This window comes from Lepus europaeus, chromosome 3 (assembly GCF_033115175.1).
Source record: "Lepus europaeus isolate LE1 chromosome 3, mLepTim1.pri, whole genome shotgun sequence".
In the NCBI taxonomy this organism is placed as follows: domain Eukaryota; kingdom Metazoa; phylum Chordata; class Mammalia; order Lagomorpha; family Leporidae; genus Lepus; species Lepus europaeus.
This window is the reverse complement of record NC_084829.1, coordinates 132,469,241-132,494,411: the sequence shown is the minus strand read 5'-3', so window position 1 is coordinate 132,494,411 and position 25,171 is coordinate 132,469,241. Positions and strand designations below refer to the sequence as shown.

Below are 25,171 nucleotides of genomic sequence, written 5' to 3'. Positions count from 1 at the left end.
TCTGTGTAACTCTGGCTTTCAAATAAATAACAAAATCTTTAAAAAAAAAAAGTTTGGAGTCTAAGGTTACGAATATTCTTGAAGCTTTTTTCTGGGAGTGCTGGCTGTCTCTTAAGCTCCCAAAAGAAAGAAGTAATAAAAATAACATTTAGGAATGGTCTGGCATGTCCTTAGTAAGCTTCAGGTCCCTTGCTTGTCTCCTAGCAAATATTGCTTCACAGAGAACACTGATCCATCCAAATTCAAAATGTTTGGCAACTCAAGCACTCACTTAAATTGCTTTAGCTTTTCTTCTCAGTTGTCCCTCCAAGTACATTTGAAGGTGAATTGTCTGTACAGGAGTTTGTTTGTGCTCATCTGATCTTAGTCTTCCTCGGTGTACCTGCAGGCTCTGGAAGCTGAAAAGCCAAGTGGAATCCACGTGTTTGCTGTTCTTCTCCATGCTCACCTGGCTGGCAGGGGCATCAGACTACGTCATTTTCGCAAAGGGGATGAAATGAAATTACTTGCTTATGACGATGATTTCGACTTCAATTTCCAGGAGTTCCAGTATCTAAAGGAAGAACAAACAATCTTACCAGTATGCATGTTTTTGATCATTTTCATTTAATAAAATCCATGAGATATGTATCTGCTGAGATATAACAGAAAAGTGAATTGTTCATCACCTCCACATTCTTTTTTTTTATTTTATTTTATTTTTAACTTTTATTTAATGAATATAAATTTCCAGTGTACAGCTTATGGATTACAATGGCTTCCCCCCCCCCATAACTTCCCTCCCACCCACAACCCTCCCCTCTCCCGCTCCCTCTCCCCTTCCATTCACATCAAGATTCATTTTCAATTCTCTTTATATACAGAAGATCAATTTAGTATAAAGATTTCAACAGTTTGCACCCACATAGAAACACAAAGTGAAACATACTGTTTGAGTACTAGTTATAGCATTAAATCAAAATGTACAGCACATTAAGGACAGAGATCCCACATGAGAGGCAAGTGCACAGTGGCTCCTGTTGTTGACCCAACAAATTGACACTCTAGTTTATGGCGCCAGTAACCACCCTAGGCTGTCGTCATGAGTTGCCAAGGCTATGGAAGCCTTCCAAGTTTGCCGACTCTGATCATATTTAGACAAGGTCATAAAAGACAGAGTGAGGATAGTAACCAATGATCCTAAGAGTGGCATTAACCAGGTTTGAACAATTATACAGCATTAAGTGGGGAAGAGGACCATCAGTACACACAGGTTGGGAGTAGAGCCATTGGTGGTAGAGTAGAGGTTATGATTACAAAGGAATGAGGCCCAAGTGTGCTAGACAGGGTCTAGAACAAAGGACAGAGTCATTATTAGATGTGCTAAGAAAGGTGCTGTCTAAGCTACAATTAAGTTTTCTGATTGAGAGGCAAATAGAACCTGATAGAAGGGGCTTGATAATAATCTGGTGGGCTTTAGGCCTTGTAAGTTAAGAGGCCCAGACCTATCTATCTCTTCACATGGGGTATGTCCTAAGGGAGGTGTGAACCTCCTAGGGGAAGGCACTCTGTTGACTTTCATTACTTGGCTGGCCTGGGAGGAGAGCTGGCCAGGTAAAGGCAGGTGGCATCTCTAACAAGAAATTTACAGTTCTGCCTGCAATGTTGCTGACCCTACTTGACCATCCCCTCAGCTGCAGTGGTCACTTTGGAAGTTGGGCTGAGTGAAGGGCTTTTCAGCTTAGAGCCAATAAGATCTGTGGCTCTGACCTGGGCATCCTTCGACTCCAGGGCAGGTCCATTTCCAGTGATCCAACTCTTGGCAGAGCTGCCAGGGCTCTTCACAAGCTGACTTCTGCTGAAGCCCAGGCTTACCACATTGAAAGCCACTGCAGTGGACTGGCCTGTTGGGTCTCCTTGAGGGCAGATCACTGTACAGATCTCCACATTCTTAAAGCCACCCAGTGTGGGTGTTGCACAATCCTGATGGAATGTGTTTGATCTGTTTTCCAAAATCAACTCATTTTTTCTTACTATTCCAGAAGTCACTCAAGTAGTTAGGGGGAAAAAAGCAGAAAACAAAAAACCTCAAGTTCTAAACACTAAACAATACTTTTTTTTATTTGATTTCTCAGTTAGTGATCTTTTGAGTTGCAATTTTGATAATGGTTGAATCAGAGCTTTGCTTGTGTCATCTTAACAATATGGGATAATTTGTGAATTTTTTTTTCAGTAAAAATGAATATAAGAATAATTCATTTAACAAAAGTATTCAAACATAGCTCATTCCTACTGTGCTATGTAACCCAGCTTGCAATAGTATTTGGAGTTACAGTAAAAAGATAGGAGAGAATTACATGCCTTAGAATACTGAAAGCCTTTGTAGCATTTTTGTGATATTTCATGTTTTCAAAATTTTTATGCCATGACCATTAAATCCCACAATTTCCTACTTTTACCCCACTCTTAAAAGTCGGATCTTGTTCTCTTTATGAAATGATAGTAATAGCAAAGTATTTCACACTTGATCTTAGCTAAAATGCTGAGAAGTGATGCAATGTCTTTCTACATGATGCTGGAGACAGTATTTGAAAGAATGAGAGCTGGCATTCTGGCACAGCAAGTAAAGCTACCACCAGTGACTCCAGCATACTATATGAGCACAGCTTGAAGTTCTGGCTGCTCCACTTTTGATCCAGCTCCCTGTTAATGTACCTGGAATAGCACTAGAAGATGACCTACATCCTTGGACCCCTGCACCCACATTGGAGACTTAAATGGAATTCCAGGCTCTTAGCTTTGGTCTGGCCTAGCCCCAGCCATTTTAGCCATCTGGGGAGTGAGCCAGCAGATGGAAGCTCGCTCTCTCTGTCTTCTCATCTGTAAATCAGATTTTCAAATAAATGAATAAGTCTTTAAAAAACAAAAAGAAGTGAGATGAGAAGGCATAGTACAATATAATGTAAGTTGAAAAATTTAGAAAAAGAAGAAAGTTATGAAAAGGAATTTCTTTCTAATAACTGTCCTTTAAGTCCACAGTTTTCTGTATTTCTTGCAGAAATTTGCTATTAATGTCCTCAGAGTATAAAGATGACATTTGAGAAGCAATTGCCCTGTCATGATTGTTTAAAGGCTGTATTTTATCTCTTTGTATTGTCTTAGGATTTTTCAAACAGAATTATCTCAGATCTTTCTGACGGATGTTCCATGAGTAGGATCTAAGTGTGCTGAGATATTTATCTCTGGTCCTCTGAATAGTGGAGGAGGGAGGGAAAATCTAGGGGCAAGCACCAGAGGTGGCTGGCTCTGGACCATGAGTTGCTCCATCCACTTATCTTAGAGAGGAGCCATAAACATATTATTTTCCATGTATGCTATGATGTTCAAAAGGTAAAAAAAGATTAGAATAATAAGTTACAATTGATTTTCTTCACAATTCTGTTGTAAGAACATATAACATGACTAAAGAGCTTAAAATAATACAAATGAAGAAGTGATCACAGTAATTAATTAGTTTTTATGACTAACATTGTAAGTATGTGATCTCTACTAAGAACTGAATATGCATTATTTCATTTAATCTTCTCACAACAATCTTTCAAGTAGTTTTTTAAAATCACTCTCTTTTTTTTAAAAAAATTATTTATTTATTTGGAAGTCAGGGTTACAGAGAGAGAGGACGAGACAGTCTCCATTCACAGGTCCATTCAGATCTCCATTCAGAGGTCTTCCATTCACAGGTTCACTCCCCATATGGGTTCAATGGCTAGCACTGGACGATGCCAAAACCAGGAACCAGAAGCTTCATCCAGGTCTCTCATGTCGGTGGTGAGGACCCAAGCACTTGGGCCATCTTCCGTTGCTTTTCCCAGGCCAACGACAGGGAGCTGGATTGGAAGTGGAGTAGCTAGAACAGAAATGGGTGCCCATATGGGATGCTGGTGTCAGAGGCAATGGCTTTACCTGCTACATCACAATGTCGGCCCTTATCATTTTCTTTTAGATGAACAAGTTGTACCTGGATTATTCACTTCCTTATCTAGGTTATCCAGCTAGATTATTATGGAATCTGGTCTGGACACAGAAGAGCATATTTCTGTGTTTCCTTGCTTTTTATACTAGCAAATCAAAAGGTAGACAGATCAAAAATCTTTCCTTGAATCAAATTGCTGGATAGATCCATTCTTACAGAAAATATTAACTAGTATCCTACAAGTATCTCAAGTAAATAAAAGCATAGAGCTTCAACCTGACTGCTTTTACTTTTATGTTTTAGGGAGATAACCTAATCACCGAATGTCGCTACAACACAAAGGATAGAGCTGGGATGACCTGGGTAAGAATATTTTTATTATTATTAAAGTTCATGTATGGATGGAAAGGGAAAACTTTAATTTTAGATTAAAAAGGAAAAACCATTTCCATTTAGAAATAAAATTCTTAAAAGTCTTCTGCATGAAACGTCATTGAGTTGAAATAAGAGCCATTTTAAACATTTTATCAGACTTCAAGTTAACTATGATGTTATAGTAGTTTTCACAGTGTAATTTATGGACCCTTTCATGAAAAGTACATGGTTATTAACTGCCTGTCTACTTGAGTCTGGACTTAGATAAATCCAGACTTCAAAAGGAAGAATGAACTCCATGACATCAGGGCCACTGAGCCAAAGAGAAATCTTGTCCCAGCACATTTATGGGGTAGTTCCACTAGCATTCAAGAAATTGATAATTCATGACTTCTTCAGTCTTTTCCAGGGAACACAAAAAGAGGGAATATCTTCCATGAACTCATTTTATGAGGTAGCACTACTAATACTAAAACTTCATAAGAACAGCATGAAAGAGACTAATAATGTACACCTGATAGAAATAACTTTGACAAAGAATTGAGAAACCAAATATTGCATCATATAAGGGGTCTTCAAAAAAGTTCATAGAAAATGTGTATAGTGAAAAAAAACTGCATGAATTTCAAACAGTTTTGCACCCAAACTTACTTTTTACTTCAAATTTTTCCAAAAACATTTTGAAGTAAATTTCACATGTAAGTCTAATGTTACTGCCAATTTGGATTTAGTTAAAATTTATTTTTTATTTATTTGAGAGACAGAGTGAAGGGGGATGGGGAAAGGGAGAGAAAGAGAGAAAAGAGAACAAGAGAGAGCTTCCATGGCAGGTTCACTCCCCAAATGGCTGCAATGGCCAGGGGTAAGCCAGTCTGAGCCAAGAGCCTGGAACTCTATCCAAGTCTTCCACATGGGTGGCAGGGCCCAAATACTGGCATGTTATCCACTGTTTTCCCATATACATTAGCAGAAAGTTGGATTGGAAGTGGAGCAGCCAGGGTTCAAACTGCCACTCTAGTATAGGAGGCTGAAGTTGCAGGTGGCTTAATCCACTACACCACACTGCCAACCCCTAGTTAATATTTATTTAAATTAGAAAATACATTAATGCCAATCTACCTTAAGAGGTTGAAGAAAAAAAACATATTATTATCTCAATAGGGCCAGAAAAATCATTCATAAAATTATTTATCTTATGAGAATAAAAAGACATTTAGCAAACCAGGAATAGGAGGGAATTGCCTTAACTAGTTAAAAAAAAAATTAAGCCCATAGAATATTAACCTAAATGAAATAGTAGAATTGTTTCTTTAAAGCAGAAAGAACATAAGTATATTTGTTATAACTGCTTCTATTCAGCATTGTGTTGGAATAGAAAATGTTAGAACCAAGAAGGAAGAAATAAAGAAACAAAACACATTATTCACAAATCTTACAATTTTCTATATCAAAACTCTCCCCAGAATTGATATTTAAAATTAATCATGCATCAGGGTGTAAGAAATTATCTCAATAAATGTAATTTAAAATGACAAGTTGTATAGAAATAAAATCTAACATTAGATGTATTTGATTTTTATGGAAAAATTAGAAATTTTTATTATAATACATTAAAAATTAAGAGCTGCCATGTTCATGGATAGATAAGCTCAGTACAATAGAGAAAATTCCTTCATTTAAATTAATCTATAAATTTGGCAAAATAATTCAGAGATTTTATGATTTGCGATCTTGATATCCTAACTAAGAAGCCTTCACCTAACTATGCTATGAAGATGATCTCTTCATGTTTAAATATTTATTTAGTATTTTCAAGATTTTATTTTGGTAATAACTTTACACTTTCAGCTTATACACAGAGCAAGTTGATTCCAAAATTTACATCAAAAAGCAAAATGTTAACAATAGACAAAACATTACTAGAAAGAATGAGATGGAAATAAACTATGATATATGAGGGCTTATTTTAAAGACGTGGTGATTAATACAGGGTGATTTGGATCCAAAGTTAGAACAGTGAAACAGAATAGCAATCCTAGAAATCCATCTTCAAATCCTGTTCTGGAAACTTGGTGGTCAGATGGGTGCAAAAGGTTGGAGTTTTTCGTTAAAAGGTTCTGGGACTACTTGATATCCATACGACAAAAATAAAATTGAGTTTTAATCTCATGTAATACATAAAAATAAGTTCCAGATAGATTAAATATTTAAATGTGAAGAGCAAATTTTAAAACTACTGAAAGAAAAATTCTGAATATAACTTCAGGACCAAGAAGTAAAGAAATTCTTACACAAAACATAGAAAACACAAGCTTTTTAATGATAAATTACTACCTTAAAGCTCTCAGTCATCAAAAAAAACTATTGAGAAAATGACAAATAAGTTTTAAACTGAAAAAAAAAAAATGAGTAGTACATGGATTAACAAGGCATTATTATCCAGTATATAAAAAATTCCAAAAATCAGTGACAGGAGACAGATACACAATAGGAAAACAAATGTATTACACAGAAATAAAAATGCAATTAATTAAGAAACATTTGAAAAAGGGCACAGTGTTTTTGTGGAGAATGGCATAATGCAAATGCGCAATAGGGTGAGATGTTTATACCCACCATTTGGCAATAAAGTTGCAATTCCTACATGCAAAAAAAGCTGAACATTCTGATATTGCCTAGGAAAATGTAAATTTGTAAAGCCAAGTTGGGTAAAAACATGACATTATCTAGTAGAGTTGGAGCTTCATGTATGCTGTTTCCAGTTCCATTCCTGTGTAAATTTACCCATGGTGTTATATTTGCAGGATGAATTTCAGGACAGTATTATGTAAAATATTCCTAGTAATGCCCAACAACACAGGAACAAAAAAACTGGAAACAGTTCACATACCTGTAAAAAGGAAAATGAATAAATACATTATAATATTTTTATATAATGAAATAGCAATAGTTATGAAAAATAATAAACCAGAGTTACATATATTTTTACTTAAGATTTATTTATTTATTTGGAAGTCAGAGTTACACAGAGAGAGATGGAGAGGCAGAGAGAGAGAGAAAGAGAGAGAGAGAGAGAAAGGTCTTCCATCAGCTGGTTCACTCCCCAATTGGCCACAACATCTGGAGCTGCGCTGATCCGAAGTCAGGAGCCAGGAGCTGCTTCTGGGTCTCCCACGTGTGTGCAGGGGCCCAAGGACTTGTGCCATCTTCTACTGCTTTACCAGGCCGTAGCAGAGAGCTGGATCAGAAGTGGAGCAGCCAGGACATGAACCAGTGCCCACATGGTATGCCAGCTCTGCACGCAGTGGCATTACCCGCTACATCACAGCACCAGCAAGCTACATATGTTAACATTAATGTACCTGAAGAACATAACGTTGATTGAAAAGAGCTGTTTGTAGCAGAATGTATGTAAATCAATGTTTGTGTAAAACTCAAGAACATACAAAATTAAAGTGTATTAATAACCTGAAATAAAATGTAATGAAAAACAGTAGAAAGATTTAAAAAAAATTAAGACCATTATCATGTTTGTTTAGGTTGAGAAGAATGGGTTTGGAGCTGGGTACACAGGAGTTAATCAATGCAGTGGTGTTGATCTTATTTTTCCTCATGCATTACATATAATTTTTGCTTGTGTGAAATGTTTTACTAAAGACACAATAAGTTACTATTGTAGCAGATGTTTCAGTGCACTACCTTCATAGCCTATTTATGGCCAATACAACCAACTCCAGCCAACTGGGAATGTCAGGTGATGACATGATAGCACAACCCATGTTCCACAGTGGGAGCTGCTGTTGTGGGAATTACTGTTTGTTTTAGAGAACACTCAGTTCCACGAAGTTGGGCAGCCAGAAGTCAACAAGGAGTTAATATGAGACTACAGAAGTTCAACTGCCTTCTTATAATTTTGTACAGCTCTGAATGGTCATCCCAGCTCAAAGATAAATAAAGTATGATATTTCCTGGGGCATCAGTTGCAACCTCTTTCACATATCAGCTTCTCCTTTTGCCCAGTCCTGCCTTGAGCAAGTGAGGACATTACGTTTCTAGAATTAATAAAAAATTTTGTTCATTAGCCACTACATTATTTTATAACCAGGAATGGTAGTACTAATTTTTTGACCTTCCTTCTTGAAGGGTGGATTTACTGAATACAGAATTCTTAGTTGACAATTTGGCCGGTGCCGCAGCTCACTAGGCTAATCCTCCGCCTGTGGCGCCAGCACACCGGGTTCTAGTCCCGGTTGGGGGCGCCGAATTCTGTCCAGGATGCTCCTCTTCCAGTCCAGCTCTCTGCTGTGGCCCAGGAAGGCAGTGGAGGATGGCCCAAGTCCTTGGGCCCTGCACCCACATGGGAGACTCGGAGGAAGTTCCTGGCTCCTGACTTCGGTTCAGCGCAGCACGCTGGCCGTAGCAGCCATTTCAGGGGCGAATTAACGGAAGGAAGACCTTTTTCTCTGTCTCTCTCTCACTGTCTAATTCTACCTGTTAAAAAAAAAATTTTTTAAAGACAATTTATCTTTTTCTTATAGCACTTGAATATGGAATTCCAACATATTTTTGTTCCTTCCATCATTTATAATGAAATGTCAGCTGTCAGTTGTATCATTGTTTGTATGTGATGTCTTGCTTTTCTCTTGATGCTTTCAAGATTTTCTCTTTGTCTTTGGCTTACAGCAGTATGACTATGATGTGTCTAGGTATGGTTCTTTTTGTATTTCTCTTTGGCATTTGTTGAGCTACTTCAGTCTGTATTTAATGTTTTTCTTTAAGTTTGGCATGAATTTAAACATTATTTCTTCATTTTTTAATCCACTTCTCTCTTTTCTCCCATTCTGGAACTTGGATTATGTGTGTGGTGGGACATTTAATATTGTCCCACAGATCTCTGAAGTGTGTTCACTTTCCTTTTTATTTTTGTTTTTTCCTTGGTTGGGATCATTTCTATTGATCAAATTCACTGATTCTCTCCTCGCTTATTTCAAAAATGCAGTTGAGCTCATCCTGTGTAGTTCTTACTCAGCTTTAGAATTTCTTTTATTCATTTATTAAAATGTTTTTCTTTCCCTGGAGCTATTCCATAGTTAAACATTGCCTTTAATTGAATAAATTTTTCTTTAATGCTCTGAACATTCTCATGGTTGTTTTTAAGTCTTTGTCTGCTAAACCTAAAATTTGAATCTTCTCATAATCTATTTCTACTGGCTTCCACCCCAACTGCAAATCATAATTTTCTGCTTCTTTTTATGTTTAATAATTTTTGGCTGAAAATTGGACATAGTAGATAATATGTTGTAGCAACTCTGGATTGTGTTCTTCTGAGGGTCTTTGATCTTTTAAAAAACATTTTAGTAGATAATTATCTAGATTCAAAATATTAAATATTTCCCCTGTGCTGTGTAGCTACTGATGTTTATAGAAATGATGCAGATTTCAGAAAATTTAGTTCAATCAGTCAAAAACACCTTAGAACTGACAGATTGGCTTGATGTTAAACAAACATCCTCATGATCCACTGTGTGTTGTAAGTTTACATGCCATCAGCAGAAATTTAAGATTACTACATAAGAAAAGCAACTTTTATTTATCTATTTATTGTTAAAGTTCTTGTTAATTTCTTTTTTAAAAAATTTGAAAGTCAGCGAGAGAGAAAGAGAGAGCGAGGTCATCAATCTACTGCTTGGCTTTCCAAATGCACATAGCAACCAGTGCTAAGCCAGGTTGAAGCCGAGATCCTGAAACTCCATTTAGGTCTTCCATGTGGGTGACAGGGACCCAAATATGTGAGCCATCATCTGCTGCCTCCCAGGATGTGCAATGGCAAGAATCCGGGTTGAAAGCAGAGTAGACAAATTTAGTGAGGTTCTCTGAAATGGGATGCAGTCATCCAGCTAGTGAATTAACAACTGTGACAAATGTCTGCTCCAAGAAAGACAACTTTTAAAGAGATATAAATAATTTTAAGTGTATCATTAACTTTTTTAAAAGTCACACTGTCACTTAAGTTGCTCATTTTCAGCTTTAAACTGTACTAAATTTCGGGAGTAGGCACTTAGCCTAGAAGTTAAAATGTTCATATCCCACACTGGAGTGCCTGGGTTTGAGTGCCAGCTCCAGCTCCTGACTCCATCCTTCTGCCAGTGGAGACATTGGGAGATAGCAGGTGATGGGTCAAGTCGTTTGGTCTTTGCCACCTATATGGGAAACCTGGATTGTGTGTCTAGATCCTGGCTTTGACCCTGATCCTATCTTGGCTGTGGCAGGCATCTAGGAAGTAAACCAGCAAATACAAAGTTCTCTCTTTTTATCCATTTCTCTCTGCCTTTCAAATAAATAAATAAATATTTTAAAAACATTTGTTAACTTTAAGTATTGGACAAAGGTATGTGTTATTGATGATCTGTATATTGTAAATGTTAAAATTGGTAAAACACATACTTTGCTAAATAAAATATCTCCATTTTCAGGGAGGACTAAGCACAAGAAATGAAATGTGTCTCTCGTACCTTCTTTATTACCCAAGAATTAACCTTACTCGATGTGCAAGTATTCCAGACATTATGGAGCAGCTGCAGTTCATTGGTGTTAAGGAGATCTACAGACCAGTCACGTAAGTAATAGAAGAGCTTTATGGTAGGGATATTCTAGTTCAAAGAAAGATGGATCTTTTTATTAGATTCATTAACATGTTTCAGAATTTTTTATGTGCTGTTCTGTTGGGTTCTACTGGATTATTTTCAAAGCTTACCTGAGACCAGGTAAGGTTCTTTGTTGTTGTGGCCAGGATCCTTAAAAACACTCTTGGGCCCCCTGATTTCATAAAACACATAAAATGACTCAGGATATAGATATACTCATGGATCACATTTATTACATTGAAAGGATACAAAGCAAAAAAAAAAAAAAAAGCAAAAGAAAAGATATGAGGTACAAGGTCAAGAGCAAGCCAGTGTAAGCTTTCAAAAGAGGCCTTACCCAGTAGAGTCACACAGTGTACTTAATTCCACCAGTATCAGATTGGGATGATATGCGTTGAAGCGTTGTCCACTGAAGAAGCTTGCTACAGACTCAGTGCTTGTAATTCTTCATGGAAAATTGTCTCATAGCATGTATCATAAAGTCCAGGCTCCCAGGCAGAAAGCAAATTTTTATCATGAACTGCATTATTTATGAAAATAGTGTAGGTACAATGAGTCACTTTTATCATTTAGAGAAAGTTTTACATTAGTATAGGAAATTATTTACTTATTTACTATTTAAGTTTTCAAATGCCAACCAAGAATTAATCTTGGAAGCAGACTTTTCTCAGGGTAACAGTCTCAAGACTGCTGTGCTTACTCTCTGTGCATCTTTGATTATCATAAGACACCATGTAAGATAAAATCATAGACAAGTTCAACATTTTTCATAGTCTGTTGAGATTATATGCTAGAGTGGGAAAGAGGAAATAAACACATATACAATTTAATTATTTATTTTAGTTTATTTTAAAGACACAGAGAGAAAGGTCTTCCTTCAGCTGGTTCACTCCCTAAATACCTTCAACAGCTGGGGCTGAGCTAGGCAGAAACCAGGAACACACCATTCAATCCAGATCTTCCATTTGGGTGGCAGGGACCCAAGTACCTCCCAGAATGCACATTAGCAAGAAGCTTAAATCAGGAACAGAGCAAAAAGTCAAACCCAGGCACTCTGATACATGATGCTGGTGTCCTAAGTAGCACTTTAGAATAGCTGCACCAAGCGCCCACTCTATAAATATAAAACTTTAACTCTTATATGTTTTGAAGACAATTGAACTGGTGAAGGAAATTTATAGCTGTTGTCAATAGGGTGATAAAAGCCTCTCTGGGAATATGGTTTTTAAGCAGAGACCTATATACAGAGAAGCCAGCTGTTGAGAGAATAAAAGTTCATGCTATACAGAGAGAAGAGCCAGTGGAATGCCCCTGTCGGGGGTATGATCCACCATGTTTGAGGTCTAGCAAAAAGGAGTGTTTGGAGCAGAGTTGAAAAGTGAGGAGGTCTGAGAGGAAGTGGGACCAGATTGTGGAGGACTTTATGGGTAACACAGGTCTTCATTTGGGAAGAGAAGTTGTAGGATACGAATGGGATCAGTTTGGCGTTGAGAAAGCCTTCTAGGAGGACAAGATATGAAAAAATAATCATGACAAGAGGCAATTATGATTGTCCATTTGAGAGGTGAGAGCGCCCTGGGCACAGGTGGTGGGCTTGGAGCTGAGGAGAAGTGGTTATATTCTGGTTACCTTTTTAAGCTACATCACAGGTCTTGTGCCTACATCTCTGGGAAGAGAGAGGGAAGGAGAAGAATAAAGGTTCAATGATGTTATGTGAATAGTGTTAAGGAACATGTTTGACGGTGCTGTGGAGACGTCTATTTGGGATACATTAACATTGATGTAGTAAAAGGAGTTTACCTATATTTAGTGATATGAATGTGAAGATTCAAAATGCTTTGTGAAATTTGGAAATAGAGGGTTTCCTTTAATAAAAGGAAGAATTTTTTAATGATTAAGACTTTTCAAAATGGAAAGGAAAGATATAATTAGATGAAATATACACATAGATTTTGGAGTATATTTAAGAACAGTGTTTTTTTAAGAAAAAATTAGGATATGGCAATTTAAAGAAGCTGAGGAAAAATATAAATGTGGGATGACTTTTGTTGCTAAATGTTATAGGGGTTACAAATTATGAATTAAGAACACCTTTCTTTTAAAATTAAATTTATCATTTGTTAGATATGTTTAGTCAGTTCCTACCAAGTTTCTAATAAAATATAAATAAAATGCTTGAATCACCTATTTGTAGTTTACTAGTATTTTCACATGTATGCTTTCATTTCATTTACTTTTATATAATTCTAATAGACAGAAAAGGACTGCAAATGCAATGTTTTGGAAGAGGAGATAGAAATGAAAATATTAAGAAACCGTTCAACATCACAGAGTATATAATAAATGGGGAAGTTGGGGTTCATGCTCTGGTCTCTATGATATACAAGCATAAATATAAATTAATAAATATATGAATAAAAGACATCTAAAATAAATAATTATGTATGAAATAAAATTAATAAGATCAAAGCAGCATATGAAATGTTTTAAAAATATTGATATTAATTTGTTCCTTCTTTAGACTTGAGCACTTTTTTTTTCTTTGGAATATGTTTTACATGTTAGAGACTTTTCCTAATCAAGGAAGGATTAACTTGAGAGCATGTTAAAAAAAAAGTGGATATTCAAAGCTGTATGTTTATAAGATGAATGAAATGCTTTCTATGGCCTAATTATTTTTTGTTGTTGTTGTTGAACTTGTGTGACACCTCTAAAAATGCCCTAATCCTGTTTCTCAATGTGCCTGCCAGTGTCCATACCTTTGATCTCCTCCAGGAAATATTGAAGTTGGGTTTTTCAGCCCTTGGAGAGACAGACAGAATTGCCTCACAGTACAAGGCCAGTTTTGAGATGTCATTGCCCACAAAAAACCATTTAGCTTCATGGTTAAATTTATTCTTCAAAAATATGTATCAAAAAAGAGCCTCTGTTTTAAAACCCACATTTGGACTCTAAATAAGGCTTTGAAATCTGTTCATCATCACAGTGACATAAATGACAGTGAAGGCCAAAGGTACTGGCTCAGTGATCAAAAAGAGAAATGATTTAGGTATTTTTTTCCTGTTTTGCTTTAAAAAATTTATTAATGTGTTTTAGGATATATTACTAAAAATAATGTATAAAATATGATCCTAAATCTTCTCTTCCATACTTTTAATATCATAGCTCATTAGGTGTTTTGTTTTGTTGCAAACATTCTGGATCAATCCTAAGATTCAGAGGCTAGGTTAACAGAAAAATAGAGACAACTCTATTTTAACTTTTATTGCCTGTTCTGGGGGATAACATTTTCCTTTGCCTCCTACAGATCTGGCAAGACTTAAGGAAAAACAAAAATCTCACAAAGATCAGATCACAGACTAGATCATGAGGTTAGATGAATTGTGTATTCTCTGTTGTACCACCCGTCAGCCCTGAATATGTGCTTCCAGTGAGTCTATGAGATGGAAAGTTTTTGTGTTCTTAGCACCATTTATTTAAACGATCAAGAAGAATTTCTCTTGATTTTGCAGGAAAATTATTTTATGTTGTTACTGTTTAAAAATCATGCATACTTGTTATAAATAGTTGTTATACACAATAAGTTTTCAACCAGAAGGCAAAAGCAGTACTTCAAGTTCTGTTAGAGATGATCTTTACCATCATTAACTGAATGTTATGAAAGACATTCTTGAATGCATACATTGCTATAAAGGTGATGTGGCAGGTAAAGCCACCTGGTCTGTGGTGCCAGCATCCCATATGGGCGCTGGTTTGAATCCTGGCTGCTGCAGCTCCCTGCTAAAGTGCCTGGGAAAGTAGTGAAAAAATGACCCAAGTGCTAGAGCCCCTTACCCACATGGGAGACCCGAAAGAAGCTCCTGGCTCCTGGATTCAGATCAGCCTAGCTCTGCCTGTTGTGGCCATTTGGGGAATGAACAAGCAGATGGAAGATTGTCTCTGTCTCTCTCTCTGTAACTCTGCCTTTCAAATAATAAAAATGAATAAATAAAAAAAAATAGTTTCTAAATTGCTTTGCACAAAACCCTTGTTTTACTTTTATTTTAATTTATCATAAAAAAGAGAAACTATAGTAAAACTGTACTTTGTTGAATTTTAATTAAATGTTGCTGTTGTTTATCACTAGAAGTGATATTATTTTTTAGAGGGGATATTTAATTTGAAAGAGAGCATATAAATAAATAAGTAAATAAATCTTGATTAAAAAGAGAAGAGATCACAAAATACATGAATATATTTTACTCACATTTTGAAAAATTGTTTCAATTTTAAATCATGAAAGATAAGAACATTCAAATTATCATTTCCCCCACCTCTCTTTTCAATACCTCCAAATATTTATTATCCATATTATAATATTTTTATTTTCAATATTTTTAGTTTTTATATTTATTTCTGAAGCCATAGTCCCACAATATTTATATTCATATATGCATTTTGAAATTGTCTCCTTGGGAGCTGACACTGTGGTGTAGTGGCCTGCAGTGCCCACATCCCAAATGGGCACCGCTTAGTCCTGGCTGCTGCATTTCTAATCCAACTCCCTGCTAATGTGCCTGGGAAATCAACAGAGGATGGCCGAAGTGCTTGGGCCCCCTGTACCCATGTGGGAGACCTGGATGGAGCTCCTGGATCCTTTCTTCGGCCTGGTCCAGACCTGGCCGTTACAGCCTTTTGGGGAGTGAACCAGCAGATGTAAGCTTTCTCTCTCTCACTGCCTCTGCCTCTCGCTCTTCCTCTCTGTAATTCTGCCCTTCAAATAAATAAATAAATCTTTTTTGAAAAGAAATTGATTCATTGGTAACCTCTAATATTGTATGATTTCTACATGTCTGAGTTCTTTGATTTGAATCATCATAATTTTATGCACAAGTTGTTTATGCAAGAAGGGCCTCTGGGTGCTTTTGCCCCAAGTTCTTTCATGTTTGAGAATTTCTACACATTTCTTTAGACTGCACTTTGGTTGGATATATTATTTTGGGGTCATATTATCTTTTGCAAAGTCTCTAGACGAATGAAAGAATTTTTTTGCCTATAGGATTCAGAAGTTAAATTGAATGTACTTTAGTATTGAACATCTCAATGAAATTTTTTCTGAAGCACATATAGTCAGATTTTTTTATTTCACAGAAATTTTTGTATTATATCTGTAAAAATTATATTTATAAAATTTTTTCATGATATGATTTTTCTCTGTCATTTTATTTTATGTTTTTTAGGGCTGTTCTTCTGCCTCTTGTATTTTCAAATTTATTTGGTGATAAATCTGTTTTGCCTTAAATTTATTTTCTTTGGTCTGCAATTTTCCTTTTCATCTCATTCTGGGTTTTTAATCTTTGATTTGAGCTCTTATTTCATTGAATTTGTGTTATTAGATAAACATAGAGAAATATTTATTGGAATTGTCTCCAGTGTAATTAGTTTATATTTTCTTCCAGACTCAGATTTTCTCCTTGCTATAAACAATATAATATAATTTCCTTTTTACTCTGTTTGCAGTTATTTTCTTCATTTCTGTTTATATTGAGTCACTTTGCAAAACTTCTTTTTATGCTGATAAAATAAAGGTGAATGTCTGACTTCCTTCTGAGCATATATGATCCTAGGTTTTGTTCTCTTTATACCACAGTTTGAAGTTTTGGGTGACTTATTTTATTTATCTATTTATCTTATGCCCACTACTTCTAAGGTGCCCTTTCTCATTGTCAAGTAAGAAACCTTTTTTTTTTTTAAAGGTTTTTCTATATTTTATTTTATTTATTGGAAAGGTAGAGAGAAAGAAATCTTCCATCCACTAGTTTACTCCTCAAATGCCCACAATAGCTGGAGCCTAGCCAGGAGGAAGCCCAGAGTCTGAACTCAATCCAGGTCTCCCACACAGGTAGCAGGTATGCAAGCACTGGGGCCAACACCAGCTGCATACCGTACGGTGTGTGCATTAGCAGGAAGCTGAGACTGGAAGCAGAACCAGTACTCAAAGCCAGGTGCTCTGATACAGGATGCAGGTATCACAAGTAGTGTCTTAGCCATTGTACCAAGCGCCAACCCCATCAGGTAAGAAATCTTTGAGTACTCAAGATTTTGAATATTTCTCTTTTTTTTTTTCCATTAAAGATTACGATTTTAGCTTTTACATTGAGGTTGATGATCTATTTTGAATAAATTTTAGTGTGGCATAGGTGTTAAATCAAAGGCTCATGGTTATTAAGTTATTCAAGAATCATTTGAAGAGAGGAAACTATTATTATTGAATTCCTCTGGAATGTTGGAAGATCGTGTGAAGTTATGTTGATTCCCTCTGGACTATTTTAGCTTTATGGTACCACGCTTGGTTATTGCTTCATAAGTAGCCTTGAAATAAGAGAATGTAAGTCTTCAAGCTTAGTCATATTTTTTCTTTTTCCAAAGTTGTTTTGAGTGTAAGTTTACTACATTTTTACATACACATTTACATCAATTTGTAATTCCTTTAAAAAATGATTGAGTTTATGTTGACTTTCTATGTCAGTTTGACAGACCTGACAAATTAACAATATTGAATCTGCTACTCTCTGAACATGGAATCTTCAATTATTTAGTGTTCATTTCTCTAATTTTCAGTGTAGAAGTTTTGCATAATTTTTAATAAAACTTCATTTTATGCTTTAATATCCTTTTCTTTTAATTCTTTAACCTCTGCCATTTCTAAATCTTGGAGTATTGCCTGATTTTTCTTCTGGTTAAAGTTCACATTTACAAACTTACTCATTTGGTTAGTAATCTTTGACTAGACAGAGATATAGGACATTATGAATTTTATGTTGAATTGTACTAGGTCATTTTTAATTTTTAAGAAACATTTTGGCATCTTTAAAAGAGATGTTTAGGGCTTATTTAGCTTCGCTACTAAGATCTTACCCATTCTCAGGTCTCTACTGAATGCTGTGTAGTCAACAAAGATATTCCACCCTGGTTAGCCAGAGTTCAAATATCTACTACCCCTCTATGAGCTCTGGAAATTGTTTAGCTTCCAAATTCCAAGTTACTATTTGCTCAGCCCTGTGGAATTTTGTTCCAAATATAGTTGCTTATTACTCATTCACAAATTCAGATGCTCCTTGCACTAATTTCTAAGTGTACTGTTTTCCTCTACTACCTTTTCTTGGAAATCCCAGCCTCTTCAGAGTCCGTTACCCCTAATTTTTGTTTCCTTAGCATGTTGAGACCGCCATGTTCTCTGCTTGGAAATCCTCCTTGGCATGTGATAGTCCAGAAGGTGCTGTCAGAGAGAAAGCCAGGATAAACACAGCCTTCGAACATCTCACTTGTTCCCTGGTTTGAGGAGAGTATGGTTCTTTGCTGACAGTTTTCCAAAGTTCAAAACTGACTATTTCATTTAGTTTATTCGCTTCTGAGTTCCTCAGCGTAAGAGAATAAGTGTGTTGTTACTTACTGCAGCATATTCAGAAGTGGAAGTCTGCTGATAAAGTTTTTTTGTTTGTTTTTGTTTTGTTTGCTTTACTAGTTTTTGATCGGAGTCTGTGATATAACTCAGTCAGTTTTATGTACCTGACTCTGATTCTTGACTAGATGTTTCCATCTCGTTTCCTTCTACTCTCAGGAAAGACACTAGCAGTAAAACTTTGGAACCTGGACTGGCTCAAAGAAGAAGTGGAGCCACATTATCTTCCTTTATCTGCTTTTCAGTTTATGAAAAGCAAGGAGGGATACCAACTATAAAAATCACTAAACTTTTAAATTCCCATTGGTCAATCTGAATTCACAAATATAAATTGCTTTATATTTGCTGGAAAGTTAGAATGTACTCTACGATCATGTATTATAAACCTTGCTACCTTCCTAGAAAAATACATCTCAGAGTTTAAATTGAAGTTACAAAGGGAAATTACCAATCACTATTAAATCCTAACATGAACATAACTTGTGTTTATCCACTAGAGCATTATAAAAATAATGCAGTTTTATTTATATATGTATCTGGCTAAGCATTTTGACACTACTGAGGCTTGGAAAAGTGTGTTTTCATTTCTATAACACTTTTAATATTTCTACCCTAACCCTCATTCTCCCAACAGCAAAAGTCCTTACTGCTTTATGGTTACCTGTGTTTTGATGTAAACCTTAGTCTTTGGAGGAAAACACTCAGAGTAAATACTTAAAATTAGTGTTTGAGGTTTATTCTCTTTCTGTCTTGTCTTTTCTCCAGGGAGGTAATCTGAAAGTATGGTGTAGGACAGGCTGGCAAGATTATAGATGTAAAAGTTAGCATGAGTGCAAAGGAGATGATAAGAGGGAGTGGGAAAGGGGAGGGTTGTGGGTGGGAGGGAAGTTTTGGGAGGGGGAAACCATTGTAACCCATAAGCTGTACTTTGGAAATTTATATTCATTAAATAAAAGTTTAATAAAAAAATATTAGACAAAAATGCCAGCTCAGGGAGGTTGATGACTGTGTCCCCATGTCTCCCAGTTTCAGTCATTCTGTCTTCAATACAGGAGCTGTTGGGTTTGTCCTTTTCTGCATATCTATACTAAAAGTTAAGAATGTCATTGCATCTTTTCTGTCACTTTATATTGTGAAATCTCAGTGAACACTACTTAACTGATTTATAGCAGCAAAACTTCTGAAGATTCAATCTCTGATAATTGCACTATTCGCTCTTCCCAGCAAAGCTGCAGAAAATTCAGAGGATTTAGTCCATCTCATCATCTTAGCAGGGACTCAAGTGCCACCTTCTGGTGTTGTATGTAGTCACAGTCTGGTAATTCACTACCAACATTCTCTGGTTATAAAGTTGGTTTTCTCTTTCTCAAAATAGACACCTTATCTAAATTATCTAAATTTTAATGTTGATATTTCATTTCAAAATTATTTTATATATAATAAGCCTACCTGTAGCTTTTAGTGCATTCAAAAAGATATTCTGTGAAAATATAATAGACCCTTTTCAAGTCAAGCTTTTCTTTTGTACTAATTATGGATTGTATTTCTGCATAAGTTAGCACAATTCAAATATGAATAAACTATAGATTTGAAATCATTGCTAGATATGTTCACTATAGTGTGATGCTGATACATGGTATATACCTGTAAGCTCCCTGTAAAATAATAGATTTAAAACTCAACAAAGATAAATTAATTATTGATTTTAATTAAAAGAAAAAATATATTAGGACTTAAGGTGGTAAGGATCTTGATATACTAGCTATTGTTTTTCTTATTTTCTCACTTATTAGACTATAGAGGAAATTATTTTAATTTTGACATTAAAATTTATCTTCAAAATTCTCAAAAATTGAAGGATGTTTGCATCACTTGAAAAGATAGTACTCAATGTACCTAAGTAGATTCTGTGAGTTAACAAAGTGAATAAATAAGTGAAATTACAATGGTCAAATGTTAAAACTGTAGGTTTCTCAGCTGGTGGTTAATAGTTGCTGGAAATCCCTGAGACATCTTCCTGGAAGTCATGGGGATCCAAATCCTGCTTAGGATCCAAATTCTACATCTGATTAGTTGATGTAAATTTTTCTGATGTGCCAATAATTACTTTTCCTTTTTCCAGAAATCAATAGGGTAAAACATATTTAATGGAAGACATCCATGATGGCTATTTTTTCAAGACATTTGAACTATTTTTCCATGATTTCATCTTTCTTTCTTGGATATTAAATGTATTTTTTAGAGTGGCAAGTATAAGCAAAATGTATTGACTACAGAGTATTTTTTTCTCTATATAGGAGTTTTAAAACATTGATTTAAATTCAATTTTTTTAAAAAAGATTTATTATTATTATTTTTGTATTCATCTTCTCTTGTAGGTAAACAGTAACAGGTCAGCCAGCAGGGGTCAGGCTTTTCCACTGATGGATCTGAATTAGAATATTGTGTAACAACCTACAGGATTCTTTGTTGCATCATTAGCATTGCACTCTTTAGAGATGAATGCTTACCAGTTTACTGTAGCAAAAACAAAGGACTGAGGTATTATTAGGCTGTGGGAATCTTTCTGAGCTAAAATTATTTTTCTAAAAGTAAAATTATTTGTCTAAAAGTAATGCTCCTCTGCTACCCAAACAAGGATTATCGTTCTTCTTTGGCATGTTATTTCTTCTAGTAACATCTAATGAGTTCATCAGCAGTTTTACATAGAGTTGACCTTGGGTGTAAAAGTGTGCAACTATGAGTTGTGTCTTAGAATTTTGAAAAGTAAAGGAAATACAGGTGTTTTTTTTTTTTTCTTGAATATTATGGTGATTGTTTATTTTAAACTTAGGACTTGGCCTTTCATCATCAAAAGTCCCAAGCAGTACAAAAATCTTTCTTTCATGGATGCAATGAATAAGTTTAAATGGACTAAAAAGGAAGGTCTTGCATTCAACAAGCTTGTTCTTAGGCTGCCAGTGAACGTGAGATGTTCCAAGACAGACAATGCAGAGTGGTCGGTAAGCCCTACATTGTTTTAACCTCTCAACCTAAACATCACATTTACCAGAGTGTACAACAGGAAAATCTAAGCAACAGGCACACGTCCATAAATATGATGGTCCAGTTGGCCTTTTTATGTAACCCGTAATTGTTTGTTCAGTGATTAATTGGGTTAACTGAAAACTCCTGACTGCTCTTGCTAACATTGAGATGTGAAGCAGGAATTGAATGGGATGTGAATTTCAGAAAGCACTGGAGCCTGTTTAGTAGCTCTTGTCTAAAGGAGTGCCTGACTTTGTTTTGACCTCCCTCCTAGTGGTTTATACATCTTCAGCAACTGTCCCCTACCTCCTTGGCCACCTGTAGAAGTGTGAGCAGTTGAGCAGGCATGGCCACAGCCCTGCTCTTAAATCACTTGCTCATCTGCTGTGTCTGCTCTTTCCTTTTCAGATTCAAGGAATGACAGCATTGCCTCCAGATATAGAGAGACCGTATAAAGCTGAGCCTTTGGTGTGTGAAACTTCATCGTCCTCTTCCCTGAACAAAAATGTGTTTCTCAAGTTGTTCCTGTGCTTTATGTCACTCAGCAGCACGCTGGGTGCCAAGTCCTTGTGATGCTAATTCTGTTGCAGTTGGTGATGATGTTTTCTGTGATCTGAACCTATTGTTTAAAGTACAGAGTAAAGACTGTGTCCACTCTGGGCATGAAGAGGTGGACACAAAAGGTGTGGAAACTTTTCCTCACGCACTCGCCGCCGCTGCCATCCCCTCCCCACACTCCCTTCCTGGTATATCTGAGAGATGTCGGTCATGTTTCTTCCTACAAAATGCCTGATGTTATGTACAGTTGTCCAAATAAATCAAAACCAGCCTTAACATGACCTTTAAAAACACATTGGAACTGTTAAGCAGAAATAAAAGCGTTGTTTAATTCCTTCCTTAGCCCTTGTTAAATACTCATTGCTGCAATTTCATTTTTTAATATGACTTCTATGTTTCTTTTAAAAATGCTTTCACCTTTAAAAAATATGAAAAGTACCAGGCTCCATTCCAGTTGTCTCCTTCATTATTGTTTTTTGAGTGTGACCTTCCAAGTGTCACTATGGTCCTTGTTGCCTTTTACATGACCCAGTTCTGAGAATTACTCATGGACTCCTTGGCTCAGGGCTTTTTAATGATGCCCACTCTAATCTCCTGTTTATTTGAGTCCATTGCCACTCTCAAATCATCTCAAGTTCAGAGTAATTCCTTAGTCCTTCCCTGCTTAGATCTTCCTGGTTGAGTTCTGCCACTCACTAAAAAGAAAGAAGCTAAGGGAAATACAAACATAGTGTGCAACGGATTGTACACAGAGGAGAAAATGGTGTTGGCTGCAAACCCAGTGCTGTGCGGGATCCCTGATGAGGTGCCAAGCTAAGTTCAGAAAGTGTAAGCCAGTGAAGAAGGGGTCGGATCTGGGTGGTTCTTCAGTGACTGTGTAGGGTGTTTCACACATTGGCTCCGGATGAGTCATGGTTGATATTCTAAATCTATCTTCTTAGTTTATAAATGAACTTTCCACATAAAATTGTCACCAATTCAAAATCTTCTCACTCTTTTTGTTCTCTTTGTGTAGGTCAGCCAAATCTTATTTTTGTCCTGTTTGCCTTTCTTAGTCTAAATCCATTTGGATCACATTAATAAACTAAATGAATTTTAAGTTTTGTGTCGTATCATACACAGTCCTCGAGAGAAACATGACTCTGTGCTTGTGTTGCCAGTAAAAATAGAATATTGCATTTTCTACTCCATTTTTAATCTTTCTATTCTGCAAACAATGTCCCCGACACAAACTATATCATCATTTAAATAAATATGTTTTTGGAGTGTTTTCTTCTTGATTCTTAGATTTTGTGAACTTGATGACATGTTTGAATAATTTATGAGGTGTATTTTAGAGTTTACTTCTTTTCACTGTGTAAAGTATGATATAAAATTCTATGATTTCTGTTTTCAAATATTTGAGCAATATGATAATCCCAGATGCTCTCTATTTGAAATTTCATGTTTATTTTTGCTTTGGAATTTTCTGAATGTGATGTGTCAAAGTCAAATTATTTCCCTTGGAGTTGACATAATAGATATTTGTTTTCGTTGTTCTTGGTATGGACAGTGAACACAGCCGCAAGGAAAGGATGAAAATTGCATCTGTGGGGCCAACCCAGGGACTCTGTTTTTCCACTGATACTACTTAAGAAAGCTAACATTCTTCCTCTCCTAGGATTCTTGTGAATACATATGCCTTTTAAGAATTGGTGTCTAACTTGAAATTAGGAAAAGTTATTTGTTGAAAATTCTGTAGAATTCCAAGTATCTCCTAAATTATTTCCTCTTATATTGAGCAGACTTTTCAAATAAACTCAGGCATTTTATTTCTCCTTTCTTTTAGAGGCCTTTATTGCTGTTCTGGGTCCAGGCAAATCATCTGCTCCCTAGGCTCTCAGGCAGGAGTGGTTGAGCTCTGAGCAAGAATATAATCTCCATACACCATAGTCTCTGGTTTGACCTGTCACTGCAGAGACAATGGAGAATACACCAATATATTTAGGCCCTTGAAATTCATTTTTTTTTTTTCTGATTGAGGTTAAGGCAAGATCTAAAGCATCCTAAATGTGATGAGAGTGATCCAGTCAACAGAAACAGAAATATTAAGAGCTTTCAACTTTATCTTAATGACTACAGAGGACATTTGGAAACAGTATAGATTGCACTATAAAATTGGCTTAAATAAACGCTTATAATTGGACTTCAAGGACTATAATCTCAATGAGGTAAATATTGATGACTAACATTCTTATAATGGAAACTTTCTCATGTCTCTAAGTGTTTCCTTGTAATTAAGTTACTATAAGTGGAACTACAGAAATAATTATGCATATTTTAAGAATATTGATATATATATACTCAAGTTATTCTAAAATATTTCAGGATAATTTCATGTACCATTTGTCTTTCATCTATCTATCAGATTATGTCTCTATCTAATTATGTATATTCCTCTGTCCATCATGTATTGTGTCATCTATCGCGTGTCATCTGCCTGCAGTGAGAGAATTACAATTCATTCAAATATAGTAAAATGGTAACAATTGAGGTCTCTGGGCAAAGTGTCCAGAGTTCTTTATACTATTCTTGCAATTTCTTGTTTGAAATTATTTCAGAATAAAAAATTAGAAATGCACACTAAATAATGAAGGATCCAGCTACACTACAGTGATCCTGGTAAATGTTTTCCCTTATAGAGCACCTCTTCATTTCATGGTTGTAACAATGGAAGAGATGTAGTGTGACTGCTCTTCCAGTATCCTTAAAAGGAGGCAGGATGACTGTCATTTTGCCAGTTCTTACTGGAGAGGAAGTGTGTGCCTGCTTTGGAGATCCAAATCAGACAAAAGATCTGAAGAATCCAGGAAGTGAGGAATGATACCCCAAACTAAAATTAAAAAAAAAAAAAAAAAGGAAGAGGGCTTTCAGTTAGGAATCATTAAAAAACATCTAACTTTATTTTTTTTTAAGATTTTTATTTGTTTACTTGGAAGGCAGAGTTACAGAGAGGCAGAGAGAGAGAGAGAGAGGTCTTCCATCCACTGGTTCACTCCCCAGATGGCCGCAACCACTGGAGATGCACTGATCCGAAGCCAGGAGCCAGCAGCTTCTTCCAGGTCTCCCACGCGAGTGCAGGGTCCCACAGACTTGGGCCATCTTCTTCTGCTTTCCCAGACCATAGCAGAGAGC

General features: G+C 35.9%; 1 protein-coding gene across 1 annotated transcript in view; it reads left to right on the top strand.

The window, feature by feature from the left end:
* Positions 1-24,319, top strand: part of MOXD1 (monooxygenase DBH like 1) — a 112,711-nt gene extending 88,392 nt beyond the window's left edge. The window contains exons 8-12 of the mRNA XM_062186772.1: positions 389-580; positions 4,256-4,315; positions 10,801-10,943; positions 21,246-21,414; positions 21,848-24,319. Coding sequence (XP_062042756.1) covers positions 389-580; positions 4,256-4,315; positions 10,801-10,943; positions 21,246-21,414; positions 21,848-22,012 — 729 coding nt within the window. The 3' untranslated portion in view covers positions 22,013-24,319. The remainder of the gene's footprint in view (positions 1-388; positions 581-4,255; positions 4,316-10,800; positions 10,944-21,245; positions 21,415-21,847) is intronic.
* The last annotated feature ends 852 nt before the right edge of the window (positions 24,320-25,171 follow it).